The following is a 16,908-nucleotide window of genomic DNA, read 5'->3' on the forward strand; positions in this document are numbered from 1 at the left end:
GGGATACAGGAAATTAATTTAAAGAGTATAGAGAGTAGAACGTCATTAGATACAGTCTCAAATATATACTTTTTTTTAAGAGCAACAGGGCTGGCAGGAAGGATTTAGGTCATCATTGTCTCTGGCCCACATTCCAGTACAGTAGGTGGCGGTAATGCACCATAACGTTGGATGCCAACCGCCGATAAACACCACTGAAGAAGAAGATAAAGGAAAAAGGAGAAGAAGGAATATTTGTAGCAAGATACCTGGTATGAATTGTTGTTTCCCCCCCTACTTACAGTCACTGTATAAGTAATGTTTGAAATACGTCGAAGCTGTTAATAACGTTGTAGCTATTTACCGAGCACAAGGGCGCGCGTAACACAAAAATGCCTAGAATAGAGTGAGCTGTGTTTAGCTGCAAACTAAAGCTAACACGTTAGCCAGCATGCCAGCAGTCCTGAAAGTGCACATTCTGTCTGCATGCTATAACCTGCAAATGAAAACTTCACAGTATCTTTTTAACACATGCGTACGCGATAGCTATTTGAACAATTATTTTAGAATGGATAGCTATCCATTATGCTAGTTAACTGTCGCTAGTTAGCTTGTTATAATGTATGTTACTTGTTTACATTCTGTCCACGCGCTCTTATAAGGCAGGTGGAGCCGAGTTGGTGAAGTTAGCTAGCTATAGTATCTCTCTGGCATCCTGACTGCTCATGTATATTCAGATAGAAAGGTTATTTAGCCAGCGACATGTCAGTCTTGGAGGATGGAAGGGGGACATTAAACAATGAAGCCACTAGCCACAGTATAGCTACGCAGTGCAGGATTTAGGCCATCTGACTAAACTCAACGCCTCTCAACTTATGATGGAGTTGAGAGGCGACTAGTGTTGGCGGACTGCAGCGCTCTCTGAAAACGACGGATTTCAGCACCCAAAGAATAGCCTGCAATTACACATAACAATGTCGTAACAATGTCAGGCTATTCTTTGGGTGCTAAAATCAGTCGTTTTTTTTTTAAATAAAAAGAGCTCCATTCCGCCCACACTAGTCGCCGTTCAACTCCATCTTAAATCGTGGAGTAAAGTTTAATCGGCTAGATGTAGGCCTACTGTTTCGTCTGAGCAATCAATAAATTAGTGTTCGTTTAAATAAGACATCCTCTTATGCTTTCTCTCCTCCGACCCAGTTTAGTGAGGGATAATGGGTCGCCACACCTCTGACAGCGAGGAGGACAGCCGTAGCAGAAGGAAGAAGAAGGAGAAGCACAGAAGGCGCTCCTCTTCCTCCAGCTCCTCTGGCAGCCGGGTGACAAGCCGCAGCAAGAGGTCCAGCAGACGCAGCCGCTCGCGGAGCCGCTCCAGAGAGAGAGACAGGAGGTAGGTCTATATAGAAATACTGCAATTTACAGAGATCGGTAGATGAGAGAACTACTACACTGGCAAATATAGGAGGAAGCAGGCCTACAACACAAACAACATCAGAAAGGACAGACAGAAAGGACAGACATGTGTGGTAGGTGTACTGTGTACTAGAGGTCGACCGATTATGATTTTTCCATGCCGATACCGATTATTGGAGGACCAAAAAAAGCCGATGCCGATTTAATCGGCCGATTACATTTTTTACATTAATGTATTTGTAATAATGACAATTACAACAATACTGAATTAACACTTATTTTAACTTAATATAATACATAAATACTATAAATTTAGCCTCAAATAAATAATGAAAGATGTTTAATTTGGTTTAAATAATGCAAAAACAAAGTGTTGGAGAAGAAAGTAAAAGTGCAATATGTGCCATGTAAAAAAGAGAACGTTTAAGTTCCTTGCGCAGAACATGAGAACATATGAAAGCTGGTGGTTCGTTTTAACATGAGTCTTCAATATTCCCAGGTAAGAAGTTTTAGGTTGTAGTTATTATAGGAATTATAGGACTATTTCTCTCTAAACGATTTGTATTTCATATACCTTTGACTATTGGATGTTCTTATAGGCACTTTAGTATTGCCAGTGTAACAGTATAGCTTCCGTCCCTCTCCTCGCTCCTACCTGGGCTCGAACCAGGAACACATCGACAACAGCCACCCTCGAAGCAGCGTTACCCATGTAGAGCAAGGGGAACAACTACTCCAAGTCTCAGAGCAAGTGACGTTTGAAACGCTATTAGCGCGCACCTAGCCATTTCACATCGGTTACACCAGCCTAATCTTGGGAGTTGATAGGCTTGAAGTCATAAACAGCGCAATGCTTGAAGAATTGCGATGAGCTGCTGGCAAAACGCATGAAGGTGCTGTTTGAATGAATGCTTACGAGCCTGCTGCTGCCTACCATCGCTCAGTCAGACTGCTCTATCAAATATCAAATCATAGACTTAATTATGACATAATAACACACAGAAATACGAGCCTTTGGTCATTAATATGGTCGAATCCGGAAACAATCATTTAGAAAACGAAACGTTTATTATTTCAGTGAAATATGGAACCGTTCCGTATTTTATCTAACGGGTGGCATCCCTAAGTCTAAATATTCCTGTTACATTGCACAACCTTCAATGTTATGTCATAATTATGTACAATTCTGGCAAATTCATTACGGCCTTTGTTAGGAAAAAATTGACTTCACACAGTCCGCAATGAGCCAGGCGGCCAAAACTGCTGTATATACCCTGACTGCTTGCATGGAACGCTAGAGAAGTGACACAAATTCATGTTAGCAGGCAATATTAACTAAATATGCAGGTTTAAAAATATATACTTGTGTATTGATTTTAAAGAAAGGCATTGATGTTCATGGTTAGGTACATTGGTGCAACGACAGTGCTTTTTTCGCAAATGCACTTGTTAAATCATCACCCGTTTGTCGAAGTAGGCTGTGATTCGATGAGAAATTAACAGGCACCGCATCGATTATATGCAACGCAGGACACGTTAGATAAACTAGTAATATCATCAACCATGTGTAGTTAACTAGTGATTATGTTAAGATTGATCGTTTTTTATAAGATATGTTTAATGCTAGCTAGCAACTCACCTTGGCTTCTTGCTGCCCTTGCGTAACAGGTAGTCAGCCTGCCATGCAGGCTCCTCGGGGAGTGCAATGTAAGGCAGGTGGTTAGAGCGTTGGACTAGTAACCAGAAGGTTGCAAAAACGAATCCCCGAATCCCCCCTGAACAAGGCAGTTAACCCCCATTCCTAGGCCGTCATTGAAAATAAGAATGTGTTCTAAATCTGACTTGCCTAGTTAAATAAAGGTGGGGGAAAAAAATCGGCAAATCGGTGGCCAAAAATACCGATTACCGATTGTTATGAAAACTTGAAATCGGCCCTAATTAATCGGCCATTCCGATTAATCGGTCGACCTCTACTGTGTACAACACTAGAGGAACAGGTATACTGTCGCTACCTCGCCGTCTAACAGAGGTGCATGAATGAAGGAGCAAACTGGATGTGTAAAGCTGTAACGGGGTCTGGTCTAGTGGTAATCCCACCGTCGCGGACCACATATGCCTATGGAGGTGACGGTTGGATCTCCCGTCCCGACACTCATTTTGTCTCCTGTATCCTGTATCCCTCTCCTCTATCTACATATCTATCTAGCTATCCTAAATCTGTCAGTGAAAGTTGTACCTTAAAATATCTATTTAAAAAAATCAGCCACCACACTTGAAAGACAGTTTTAATTGAATAGGATAATACTACTTTATAGAACTACTACTTAGGGTGTCCAATCAAAAACACATATTTTGACCAATGGGTAAATCTGCAGGACATAAAACAATAGAGAGAAGATGGATATCGATTTTGATACATGTACTATTTTCATATTTTAGTATACGTTTTTTATATTAATTCAAAATTAATACAAGCGTATCTCTGTGAAATGACAATGAACAGGGCCTAAAATTTGATTTTGGCATTGGTGGGTAAGATGTCCATTTCACCAGCCACGTTGGCGAGTGGTCAGGGCTCCACAGTGCAAGCATTTCACTCGCATTTGTGAATAAAAATATTCAAGTATGATCACACTTAAAGCAAAGTAAATGCAACAGTAGCTGTTTTCAAAGTATTTCTGCTGTTTTGTTTCATAGCTGGTAAATTAATCAGACAGTCAAAGAACTACGAACCCTACTTAGCCTATTGCACCTCGCGCTTCAACACTGCTTGGCTAGGGGCTGTGTTTGTTGGCTATTTACATAGTTTTGTTCACAAGCTAGGTTGTTCTATGTTTGAGTTTCAACTGCTAGGGAAGAAAAGACAACGCTTCTACTAGTCAGACTCAATCTCACAGGCACAAACATGACTCGTGTCGCGCTACCATACCATGTTAATCTCCCGCCCTTAAAGGGGAAGGTGACATTTTTTTGTCTCATCTGTGATATTTTGGTTAAAAGACTCAGGTCACAAAAAATGAAATTAAACAATATACCACATTACCTCTTAGTAATAATACATTTATTGTTTTAGAAACATTACAAACCATGCTCATCATTTTTTTGTGGTGTTTTGTTGGTGTAATTTTAGTGGCAAAATAAATATTTTGGCTGGTACAAAAATACATTCTAAGATTTTTTAATCTACCTGCCACAGTGGATGGTGGACCAAAAAGTTAATTTTATGCCCTGTCAACAGAGCAGAAAGCGTATACCAAGCGTTTTATTTTTGAAAGCCTTTTACGTTTAATTCAGGTCATGTCATGCAAATATTTTTGGCGACTCGTGGAAACAACTTTAAAGACGAAGACCACAAAAAATTGCACTGCTATGTCAAGAGAGCTTGGTGCTTATTGTTGGATGTTTTAGGTTGTGAAATCTGACTTTTTGGATATAATGTTAATGATATGTTAAAGACCCCACGGAACAATTCAGAACATGAATAATCATATACTGCTCAAAAAAATAAAGGGAACACTTAAACAACACATCCTAGATCTGAATGAAAGAAATAATCTTATTAAATACTTTTTTATTTACATAGTTGAATGTGCTGACAACAAAATCACACAAAAATAATCAATGGAAATCCAATTTATCAACCCATGGAGGTCTGGATTTGGAGTCACACTCAAAATTAAAGTGGAAAACCACACTACAGGCTGATCCAACTTTGATGTAATGTCCTTAAAACAAGTCAAAATGAGGCTCAGTAGTGTGTGTGGCCTCCACGTGCCTGTATGACCTCCCTACAACGCCTGGGCATGCTCCTGATGAGGTGATGGATGGTCTCCTGAGGGATCTCCTCCCAGACCTGGACTAAAGCATCCGCCAACTCCTGGAAAGTCTGTGGTGCAACGTGGCGTTGGTGGATGGAGCGAGACATGATGTCCCAGATGTGCTCAATTGGATTCAGGTCTGGGGAACGGGCGGGCCAGTCCATAGCATCAATGCCTTCCTCTTGCAGGAACTGCTGACACACTCCAGCCACATGAGGTCTAGCATTGTCTTGCATTAGGAGGAACCCAGGGCCAACCGCACCAGCATATGGTCTCACAAGGGGTCTGAGGATCTCATCTCGGTACCTAATGGCAGTCAGGCTACCTCTGGCGAGCACATGGAGGGCTGTGCGGCCCCTCAAAGAAATGCCACCCCACACCATGACTGACCCACCGCCAAACCGGTCATGCTGGAGGATGTTGCAGGCAGCAGAACGTTCTCCACGGCGTCTCCAGACTCTGTCACGTCTGTCACATGCTCAGTGTGAACCTGCTTTCATCTGTGAAGAGCACAGGGCGCCAGTGGCGAATTTTCCAATCTTGGTGTTCTCTGGCAAATGCCAAACGTCCTGCACGGTGTTGGGCTGTAAGCACAACCCCCACCTGTGGATGTCGGGCCCTCATACCACCCTCATGGAGTCTGTTTCTGACCGTTTGAGCAGACACATGCACATTTGTGGCCTGCTGGAGGTCATTTTTCAAGGCTCTGGCAGTGCTTCTCCTGCTCCTCCTTGCACAAAGGCGGAGGTAGCGGTCCTGCTGCTGGGTTGTTGCCCTCCTACGGCCTCCTCCACGTCTCCTGATGTACTGGCCTGTCTCCTGGGTGCGCCTCCATGCTCTGGACACTACGCTGACAGACACAGCAAACCTTCTTGCCACAGCTCGCATTGATGTGCCATCCTGGATGAGCTGCACTACCTGAGCCACTTGTGTGGGTTGTAGACTCTGTCTCATGCTACCACTAGAGTGAAAGCACCGCCAGCATTCAAAAGTGACCAAAACATCAGCCAGGAAGCATAGGAACTGAGAAGTGGTCTGTGGTCCCCACCTGCAGAACCACTCCTTTATTGGGGGTGTCTTGCTAATTGCTTATAATTTCCACCTGTTGTCTATTCCATTTGCACAACAGCATGTGAAATTTATTGTCAATCAGTGTTGCTTCCTAACTGGACAGTTTGATTTCACAGAAGTGTGATTGACTTGGAGTTACATTGTGTTGTTTAGGTGTTCCCTTTATTTTTTTGAGCAGTGTATTTGTCTTGATAAAATATATTTTATAACATAAGGAAGTGAAATTTCATCAACAAAGCACTTTTTCACCAACTCTGGGCAGAGTGGGTGGGCACCCTATACTACTTCATTCATCATGGTACTTCCACTGTCTTCCATCACTTTATTTATTTTATTTTTATATTTAAGCAGGGCTGCTAAAAGTGGAGTTTGCGGGCCAAACATGGCCCTAAACAACATTTGGTTTGCCAGATACTGTACGTAATAGGCTATTAGTGTGGTCAACCAGTTGAGCAAGTCATTTTAACATCTATGGGCTAGGTGGGACGTTTCCGTCCCACCTACTCAACAGCCAGTGTAATCCCGTGGCGCGTTATTCAAATACGTCAAAAATGCAAAAACTTCAATTTTTCAAAACATATGACTATTTTACACCATTTTAAAGACAAGACTCTCGTTAATCTAACCACACTGTCCGATTTCAAAAAGGCTTTACAACGAAAGCAAAACATTAGATTATGTCAGCAGAGTACCCAGCCAGAAATAATCAGACACCCATTTTTCAAGCTAGCATATAATGTCACAAAAACCCAGAAGACAGCTAAATGCAGCACTAACCTTTGATGATCTTCATCAGATGACACACCTAGGACATTATGTTATACAATACATGCATGTTTTGTTCAATCAAGTTCATATTTATATCAAAAACCAGCTTTTTACATTAGCATGTGACGTTCAGAACTAGCATACCCCCGCAAACTTCCGGTGAATTTACTAAATTACTCACGATAAACGTTCACAAAAAGCATAACAATTATTTTAAGAATTATAGATACAGAACTCCTCTATGCACTCGATATGTCCGATTTTAAAATAGCTTTTCGGTGAAAGCACATTTTGCAATATTCTCAGTAGATAGCCCGGCATCACAGGGCTAGCTATTTAGACACCCAGCAAGTTTAGCACTCACCAAAGTCAGATTTACTATAAGAAAAATGTTATTACCTTTGGTGTTCTTCGTCAGAATGCACTCCCAGGACTTCTACTTCAATAACAAATGCTGGTTTGGTCCCAAATAATCCATAGTTATATCCAAATAGCGGCGTTTTGTTCGATGCGTTCAAGACACTATCCGAAAGGGTAAATAAGGGTTACGAGCATGGCGCATTTCGTGACAAAAAATTCTAAATATTCCATTACCGTACTTGAAGCATGTCAACCGCTGTTTAAAATCCATTTTTATGCCATTTTTCTCGTAAAAAAGCGAAAATATTCCGACCGGGAATCTGCATTTAGGTAAACAGACGAAAGAAAATAAAGCATGGGGTCAACTCGGGCACGCGCCTAAGCCCATAGTACTCTGATCGGCCACTTGCCAAAAGCGATAATGTGTTTCAGCCAGAGGCTGCCTCGATATCGTTCAGCTTTTTCCCGGGCTCTGAGAGCCTATGGGAGCCGTAGGAAGTGTCACGTTAGAGCAAAGATCCTCAGTCTTCAATAAAAAGAGCCAAGATGAACAACAACTTGTCAGACAGGCCGCTTCCCATATAGAATCCTCTCAGGTTTTTGCCTGCCATAGGAGTTCTGTTATACTCACAGACACCATTCAAACACTTTTAGAAACTTTAGGGTGTTTTCTATCCAAAGCCAATAATTATATGCATATTCTAGTTACTGGGCAGGAGTAGTAACCAGATTAAATCGGGTACGTTTTTTTATCCGGCCGTGTCAATACTGCCCCCTAGCCCTAACAGGTTAAAGATAAACGGATAAGTAGCATATTGTTTTTAAATGTGTACATGCTTTTATCCTTTGAGACAACAGCTGATTCAAGGGGGGTGTGGCTGATTTTAAAACACTTCCCGCTAGCCACCAGGAGGATCCTCTTGTGCATCCTCTGCTGAAGTAGGTCATCGAGGAGGTGAGCATACTCCTCTGTTCGCAAGAAAAGGAAGTACCCACAGTGGTTTGCTAGTGGGAGATTCTCATTGGGATAAAGTCTGTCCTCACTGCAACTCCTCTGTCCTACTCTCCTCCGTGACCTAGAAACCGATAAGTGGTTGAGTGTTCAAGGAGAGTGTAAATTCATTAGTAGGCGAACAGAGGAGTATGCTCACCTCCTCGATGACCTACTTCATCAGAGGATGCACAAGAGGATCCTCCTGGCGGCTAGCGGGATGTGTTTTAAAATCAGCCACACGCGTGTCAGTGACCATCGAAGGTGAGCATTTGCCCACTGAAGTCGGTTACGTGGTCTGCGTTTGTGAGGCCGGTTGGACGTAGGTCTGGGTGATGTATCAAATTAATTCTAACGTATGGTTTTGTGCAATATTCCAAGTGCCTGTATCGCAAGAATCAAGGTTTTGTTATTTTTAGTTTTCATGTCAGCTTGTTCTCCTGTTGTATTTTTGGTTTTGTGTCTTTCGCTCCTCTGTTTATTTATTTTTATTTCACCTTTATTTAACCAGGTAGGCAAGTTGAGAACAAGTTCTCATTTACAATTGCGACCTGGCCAAGATAAAGCAAAGCAGTTCGACAACATACAAAAACACAGAGTTACACATGGAGTAAAACAACATACAATCAATGATACAGTAGAAAAAAATAAGACTATATACAATGTGAGCAAATGATGTGAGATAAGGGCGGTAAAGGCAAAAAAGGCCATGGTGGCAAAGTAAATAAAGTATAGCAAGTAAAACACTGGAATGGTAGATTTGTAATTTGAAGAAAGTTCAAAGTTAAAATATAAATAATATGGTGCAAAGGAGCAAAATAATAAATAAAATAATTAAATACAGTAGGGGAAGAGGTAGTAGTTTGGGCTAAATTATAGATGGGCTATGAACAGGTGCAGTGATCTGGGAGCTGCTCTGATAGCTGGTGCTTAAAGCTAGTGAGGGAGATAAGTGATTCCAGTTTCAGAGATTTTTGTAGTTCGTTCCAGTCATTGGCAGCAGAGAACTGGAAGGAGAGACGACCAACGGGGGAGTTGGCTTTAGGGGTGACCAGAGAGATATACCTGCTGGAGCGTGTGCTACAGGTGGGTGCTGCTATGGTGACCAGTGAGCGGAGATAAGGGGGGACTTTACCTAGCAGGGTCTTGTAGATGACCTGGAGCCAATGTGTTTGGCGACGATTATGAAGCGAAGGCCAGCCAACGAGAGCGTACAGGTCGCAGTGGTGGGTAGTATATGGGTCTTTGGTGACAAAACGGATGGCACTGTGATAGACTGCATCCAGCTTGTTGAGTAGGGTATTGGAGGCTATTTTGTAAATGACGTCGCCGAAGTCGAGGATCGGTAGGATGGTCAGTTTTACGAGGGTATGTTTGGCAGCATAAGTGAAGGATGCTTTGTTGCGAAATAGGAAGCCAATTCTAGATTTAACTTTGGATTGGAGATGATTGATGTGAGTCTGGAAGGAGAGTTTACAGTCTAACCAGTCTCTGTGCTGTGTGCACCTTCCCATTTACACCAGAGATCTGTATATAATGATGAGATGCTCAATGGGAGTCGTTGTCCCAAAGGCAGGGAGGCAGGCGACAAGCTTAGGTCCAAAATAAGCCCTTAGAAACAAATTGGCCTTATTTTGGACAGGTTTTAGCGCTTCACCTCTTCCTCTATGGTTTACACACCAAGCCCCTCCCCTTGCCTCTCATGCCAACAAAGTTGAGAGGTCACATCTTCCTCTCTGAAAAGCGTTTTCAACTCGCTATTTGAGGTTTGGTCCAACATTATTTTACTGTAATAGAGGAGAAGTTATGTCTCAACCACTCAGATTGCGCGCAGAGAAGTCACTACTAAAAAGAGAGTATTATTCTGGAAAATAAAGCTCAGTTTGTCGCGCGCAGCATTGGGGTGCCACATACCACTAGTAGCGTTTTAACCAAAGACTGTTATACTAACTGTCTAGCCTGTGTTTTATAAATATGCAATAAGCATGAAACATAATTATTTAAGGATAATTATATAAGGATAATCACAAGCACGTGTGCTTGAGAGATTGTTGATCTGTGTTAATTTTCTATAGCTTAATGCTTGCTACAAGAAGTTAGTCATTATTACTGAATTAGTGCACTATGCATGGTTCTAGTTATATTTGTAACAAAAAAGAACATTTTTTATAGACTGTCTTGAATGCCAGATTAGTGATTATTGCAAAATATCTGGTTAAACTATTCTGATAAAATAATTAAATTATTAATGGGTCTTATGATTTTTGAGGGCTTATATTTAGCCTAGCTATAACTTCACAAGCCCTGAATTCATTAGATTATTGTTGACTGTTTGAAATGCAGTGGATTTGACCTTTTAATTGTACAACAATGCATATTTAGAGAAAACATAAAGAGAATTGAGATGTATATCGTGACTCGCCGAAAGGTTTGAAAAACATCGAGATATGATTTTTAGGCCATATCGCCCAGCCCTAGTTGGACGTGCTGCCAAATTCTATAAAACATTGTTGGAGGCGGCTTATGGTAGAGAAATTAACATTAAATTCTCTGCCAACAGCTCTGGTGGACATTCCTGCAATCAGCATGCCTCGAAATGTAGAACATCTGTGGCATTGTGTTTTGTGACAAAACGGCACATTTTAGAGTGGCCTTTTATTTATATATGCCACGCCTGTCAGGTGGATGGTCTCTTTTATTTCAGCTTATGAAACATGGGACCAACACTACATGTGTTTAACTGTTGGACATAGGCTATTATAATTAATAAATGTAATTACCAGTAGTTAGTAGTTAATGTTACTTCCATCATTTAGACCCACAGGCTTTTTGTTGTTGTTATTGAATTTGTTTGTCCAGGTTGTGCGTGAGAGAAAGTGTCTGTGAGTAAATGACCGCTGATGATGTCCGCTGAGGGTCTCTTTAACGGAGGATACTGGACAGCCTCCTACACACGCTCACACGCTCGACACTCCCTCTGCAGTCGTTTAGACAAGGCCGGTTGATGGTCATTATTTATGCGCTTTGGTCAGGGTCCATTACGCGAGATGGGAAATCATTGGTGGTCTTGAGAGAATGGCTCGCTGATCTGGGGCCGGCTGGTTGTAGCCATTTACCCCTCTTAGCCTTTAGTCTTCCTACTCAATCAGCCATTCATTAGCTGCCTAGGAAATGCTTCTGTCAAATCAAGGAGTTGGACATGGCCAGGGAATGGACATTGGGTTGAAAATAGACACAGGGTCTATGGATTAAGTTAGGCCTTTATGTATGAGGCTACGTCTGCATCTCACATCTGCGTTTGCCTATGGGCCCTGGTCAAAGTAGTGCACTACATAGGGAATAGGGTGCCATTTGGAAGGCACACTACACGCGTAAAGATAATCCTTAACTGAAGTCTCCAGTGAAGAGCAGCACGTGTTCACTAGCTGTTCACCAGGCATTAAAGAGCTCCCCCAAACAACCCATTGAGTTGACATGGAACACACAGTCAGTGTTAGTGCACATGTCAAACCTGCTCCCACTATTCACTTGGATGGCTTCCATCATGCCGGAGCACCCAGGCAGCCTCCCTCTCATGTGCCGTAGCGGCAGCTTTCGCTTTGTGCGAATCACCCTTGTTTTCTTAACATTATTGTCACACGCCTGTATGTGTGTGTATACCACAAGTTCAAATAACATGTCTCGTCCTGCACGTTTCTTCTGCTGAACCCGTGTGTGAAGTGCTTGAGTCAGGGCCACGACGGAAGCCTTCTTCCTGAACCAACCTGCTTCTGCGATCCAACCAACCCGGCAAATATTAATACAGCGCGCGCTCTCTCACTCACAACAAAAGTATTTGATAGATTTGATGAACAACCACCGGCACTTCTAGGGGGCTAGGTATGGAAAGTAATGAGGGAATTATTTGATTACCGAAATTAACAACAGACCAAATTAGTATTTTGAGGGATATATAAGTTATTTATGTATAAGATGGGACTGGGAGACATGCTTTCTCTGTTGCTCAGTCTTAACATGTTGTGAAAGGCGGGTAAGAACACCGAGAATAAGAGAGAATATACTGCTTGGGGCGGAAACCCGGGAGAGGGTGCGAGGGGGTGAGCGAGGGGTTGATATGTGGTTAAGAAGACGAGTTTGAGCTGCTAAACTCAGACCAGCACAGTGAGTCATTCTAGCGCTGGTTAATCAATGACTGGAATTAACCTGCGTGTGTGTGTATGTATCTGTGTGTGTCAGACGCAGGCGGCGGTCCAGCAGCAGCTCGTCCCACGGCTCGTCCCGCAGGAGGAGGAGTCGTAGTGGAGATAGAGACCGAGGCAGGACCAACCGCTCCCGTAGGTCACGCAGCCGCACCCGCAGGTATGATGGGGACTGAGGTAGTGGGGCTGGGTGGGGGGAGAGAAGGGCTCAAGAGAGTTTACAGTGGCACTACTATAGTTTTGTGGGTATGAGGATGGCCAGTAGCAGGTGCTGGCTTTCAATAGGTGTCTGACTACCACACGCATGCACACACACCACACTCTACTCTCTTCACCGTACGCATACCCTGTGCTTGTCCCTGATTTTTGGCTGAATTTCACAATGTAATGACATTTGATAATGATTGGTTCCAGCAACCACAAACTGAATGTTGCCATTTTGCTTGCCGTTTACAGCAAAAAATACTCGTAACGAAAACAACATTTGTAGGGGCTTGGTGTGTGTGTGTTTGCCTGCGTGCACGTGTGTAAGTGCCAGCCAAGCAGGCAGTAGCAGCAGCAGCTCAGTGTGGTTTGTTTGCTGTTGTGGCAAAGGCCATTATAACGTGGCAGGCTGTCATTAAAGAGACTCTAACTCTCTGAGCCACTCTGTACTACTGTTACAGTTAAAAGCGCGTAACACACACACACACACACACACACACACACACACACACACACACACACACACACACACACACACACAGCATCTTTTTTATTTTGCTTTGTGTTAATAAAGTACAGGCACAAACACAGACCCAGGTGGTTAAAGACACATTTTGTTTGCTTCCCCGCCCCTCTTTGGGGAACACAAGAAAAAGGGGGAACCTGCTTTAATTAATTAATGCAATTAAAACATAATTATCCATTCATGGTTTATTGAAATAGTATTATTATTATCATCATTATCGTGTGGTTTGTTACACACACACACACACACACACACACACACACACACACACACACACACACACACACACACACACAATGTCATTGGATGGCTTTCTGGGAGACAGAAAATTGGGGAGGCTCCATGCATGGTTGTCCATGTCATTAACATTGCAAATTAACCAGTAAATTCTGCTGTTTAAATCTGTTAGCACTATAAGAAAAAGCTTCTTTTTAAAAAATTTTTTATATATGATTTATGTGCACAACTTGTTGTATGGCTACGGAGAAAAATTGCCGAACCATTTTAGTCACGAATGAGCGGTTTCATATCTTCATTAGGTTAGATGAGATGGCGGTAATGAAGGAAACTGGTGACGGAGGCTATGGACTGTCGGAGGTAGCAGGGGAGCCTGTTTGGCTGGAGGTGCTCTTCTTACATGGAGAATTACATTGTTTATACAGTTGAAGTTTATACATACACCTTAGCCAAATACATTTAAACTCCGTTTTTCACAATTCCTGACACTTAATCCTAGTCAAAATTCCCTGTCTTAGGTCAGTTAGGATCACCACTTTATTTTAAGAATGTGAAATGTCAGAATAATAGTAGAGAGAAGGATTTATTTCAGCTTTTATTTCTTTCATCACATTCCCAGTCGGTCAGACGTTTACATACACTCAATTAGTATTTGGTAGCATTGTCTTTAAATTGTTTAACTTGGGTCAAATGTTTCGGGTAGCCTTCCACAAGCTTCCCACAATAACTTGGGTGAATTTTGGCCCATTCCTCCTGACAGAGCTGGTGTAACTGAGTCAGGTTTGTAGGCCTCCTTGCTCGCACTTGCTTTTTCAGTTCTGCCCACAAATCTTCTATAGGATTGAGGTCAGTGCTTTGTGATGGCCACTCCAATACCTTGACTTTGCTGTCCTTAAGCCATTTTGCCACAACTTTGGAAGTATGCTTGGGGTCATTGTCCATTTGGAAGACCCATTTGCAACCAAGCTTAATTTACTGACTGATGTCTTGAGATGTTGCTTCAATATATCCACATGATTTTCCTGCCTCATGATGCCATCTATTTTGTGAAGGGCACCAGTTCTTCCTGTAGCAAAGCACCCCCACAACATGATGCTGCCACCCCCGTGCTTTACGGATGCGATGGTGTTCTTCGGCTTGCAAGCTTCCCTCTTTTTCCTCCAAACATAACGATGGTTATTATGACCAAACAGTTCTATTTTTGTTTCATCAGACCAGAGGACATTTCTCCAAAAAGTACTATCTTTGTCCCCATGTGCAGTTGCAAACCGTAGTCTGTCTTTTTTATGGCGGTTTTGGAGCAGTGGCTTCTTCCTTGCTGAGCGGCCTTTCAGGTTATGTCGATATAGGACTCGCTTTACTGTGGATATAGATTATTTTGTACCTGCTTCCTCCAGCATCTTCACAAGATCCTTTGCTGTTGTTCTGGGATTGATTTGCACTTTTCGCACCAAAGTACGTTCATCTCTAGGAGACAGAACGCGTCTCCTTCCTGAGCGGTATGACGGCTGCGTGGTCCCATGGTGTTTATACTTGCGTACTATTGTTTGTACAGATGAACGTGGTACCTTCAGATGTTTGGAAATTGCTCCCAAGGATGAACCAGACTTGTGGAGGTCTACAATTGTTTTTCTGAGGTCATGGCTGATTTCTTTTGATTTTCCCATGATGTCAAGCAAAGAGGCACTGAGTTTGAAGGTAGGCCTCGAAATACATCCACAGGTACACCTCCAATTGACTAAAATTATGTCAATTAGCCTATCAGAAGCTTCTAAAGCCATGACATCATTTTCTGGAATTTTCCACGCTGTTTAAAGGCACAGTCAACTTAGTGTATGTAAACTTCTGACCCACTGGAATTGTGATACAGTGAATTGTAAGTGAAATAATCTGTCTGTAAACAATTGTTGGAAAAATGACTTGTGTCATGCACAAAGTAAATGTCCTAACCAACTTGCCAAAAGTGTAGTTTGTTAACAAGACATTTGTGGAGTGGTTGAAAAATGAGTTTTAATGACTCCGACCTAAGTGTATGTATACACATACATGCACACACTGCTAAACCACAGCTGTTCTTTTGCGGCGCTCCTTCAATGACAGTGTTGATTAAAACAACACCTTCCCCCTGAACCAAACAGGCAATAATGCCAGTGTCACATCAATGTAGTTGTGAGATTTGGAATTACAGTTGATAATATCTCTGTATTAACACATGAAGCAATGTGATTAAAGAGGGAAGACTCCTGTAAACTACTTAAGCAGGGGGTTAGCAGTGGTGGTGGGGGTTGGGGGAGCACAGCAACCTGAATGTTAAGTGGGGAATAAGTTTCGTAATGTCTGACTTGACAAAGTGGAACAGGTTGCCATGGTCTGGGCTGCTATCTGTCACTGTCGTGTTAAAAGGGTTTGGGTCGAGGCTGCCTGATAAATCAGAGGTGGATTGAGTGGACAGGGCCCCTGTGATTGATAAGTTGACAGGATATGAGGCACTCGCTCGCAGCAGCCCGGGACACCCGCATGGCATGAGATATAGAATATGAAAGGGGAGAGAAAAAGGATGGGACGAGAGGGATATTATTCAGAGGAATGAGAATAATAACAGCTGCATAGAAATATTGCAGGGGAAAAGGTTAGGACAGTTGGTTGGGGGGCGAGGTGAATATTACTTTCTTTAGAATCCTATATGTATAAATACAAAATATATATAGGAAATAAGAATAATGCTCTATGAAGCCCTTATGTGTTTACTATTCCAAAGCGACTCCCAGTGGAGATTCCCCCATCCCCCCCAGAGGTGGCCAATCTATACCCCCCAAAATGCAAAACAGACAAGTGTAGCAGATTATCCATTAGTCATTCATGTTTATTCCCTTTGATCAGAGGAGTCAGATCCCCAAGCCAGCGTTATATTGAGAGGTGTTATGGCTCAGTTCACTGGGGATGGCTAGGCACCGAGCACACGTCTATCTGAACTCAACTAAACCTGCTCCAACAAAGACAACACGGTTAAGAATTACGGATGGGGCCTCCCGGTGTTCTAAGGCACTGCATCACAGTGCTAGCTGTGCCACCAGAGACTCTGGGTTCGAGCCCAGGCTCTGTCGCAGCCTGCCGCGACCGGGAGGCCCATGGGGCGGCGCACAATTGGCCTAGCGTCGTCCGGGTTAGGGAGGGTTTGGCCGGCAGGGATATCCTTGTCTCATCGCACACTAGCAACTCCTGTGGCGGGCCGGGCACAGTGCACGCTGACCAGGTCGCTAGGTGTATGGTGTTTCCTCCGACACATTGGTGCGGCTGGCTTCCGGGTTTGATGCGCGCTGTGTTAAGAAGCAGTGTGGCTTG

At 42.9% G+C, this 16,908-nt stretch overlaps 1 protein-coding gene across 1 annotated transcript in view; it reads left to right on the forward strand.

Annotated features, from left to right (window-relative positions):
- Positions 1-206: 206 nt before the first annotated feature.
- The window catches only part of rsrc1 (arginine/serine-rich coiled-coil 1), a 191,930-nt gene continuing 175,228 nt past the window's right edge, over positions 207-16,908 (forward strand). The window contains 3 exon segments of the mRNA NM_001140733.1: positions 207-251; positions 1,180-1,369; positions 12,637-12,759. Coding sequence (NP_001134205.1) covers positions 1,194-1,369; positions 12,637-12,759 — 299 coding nt within the window. The 5' untranslated portion in view covers positions 207-251; positions 1,180-1,193.

This window comes from Salmo salar, chromosome ssa09, assembly GCF_905237065.1.
Source record: "Salmo salar chromosome ssa09, Ssal_v3.1, whole genome shotgun sequence".
NCBI lineage: Eukaryota > Metazoa > Chordata > Actinopteri > Salmoniformes > Salmonidae > Salmo > Salmo salar.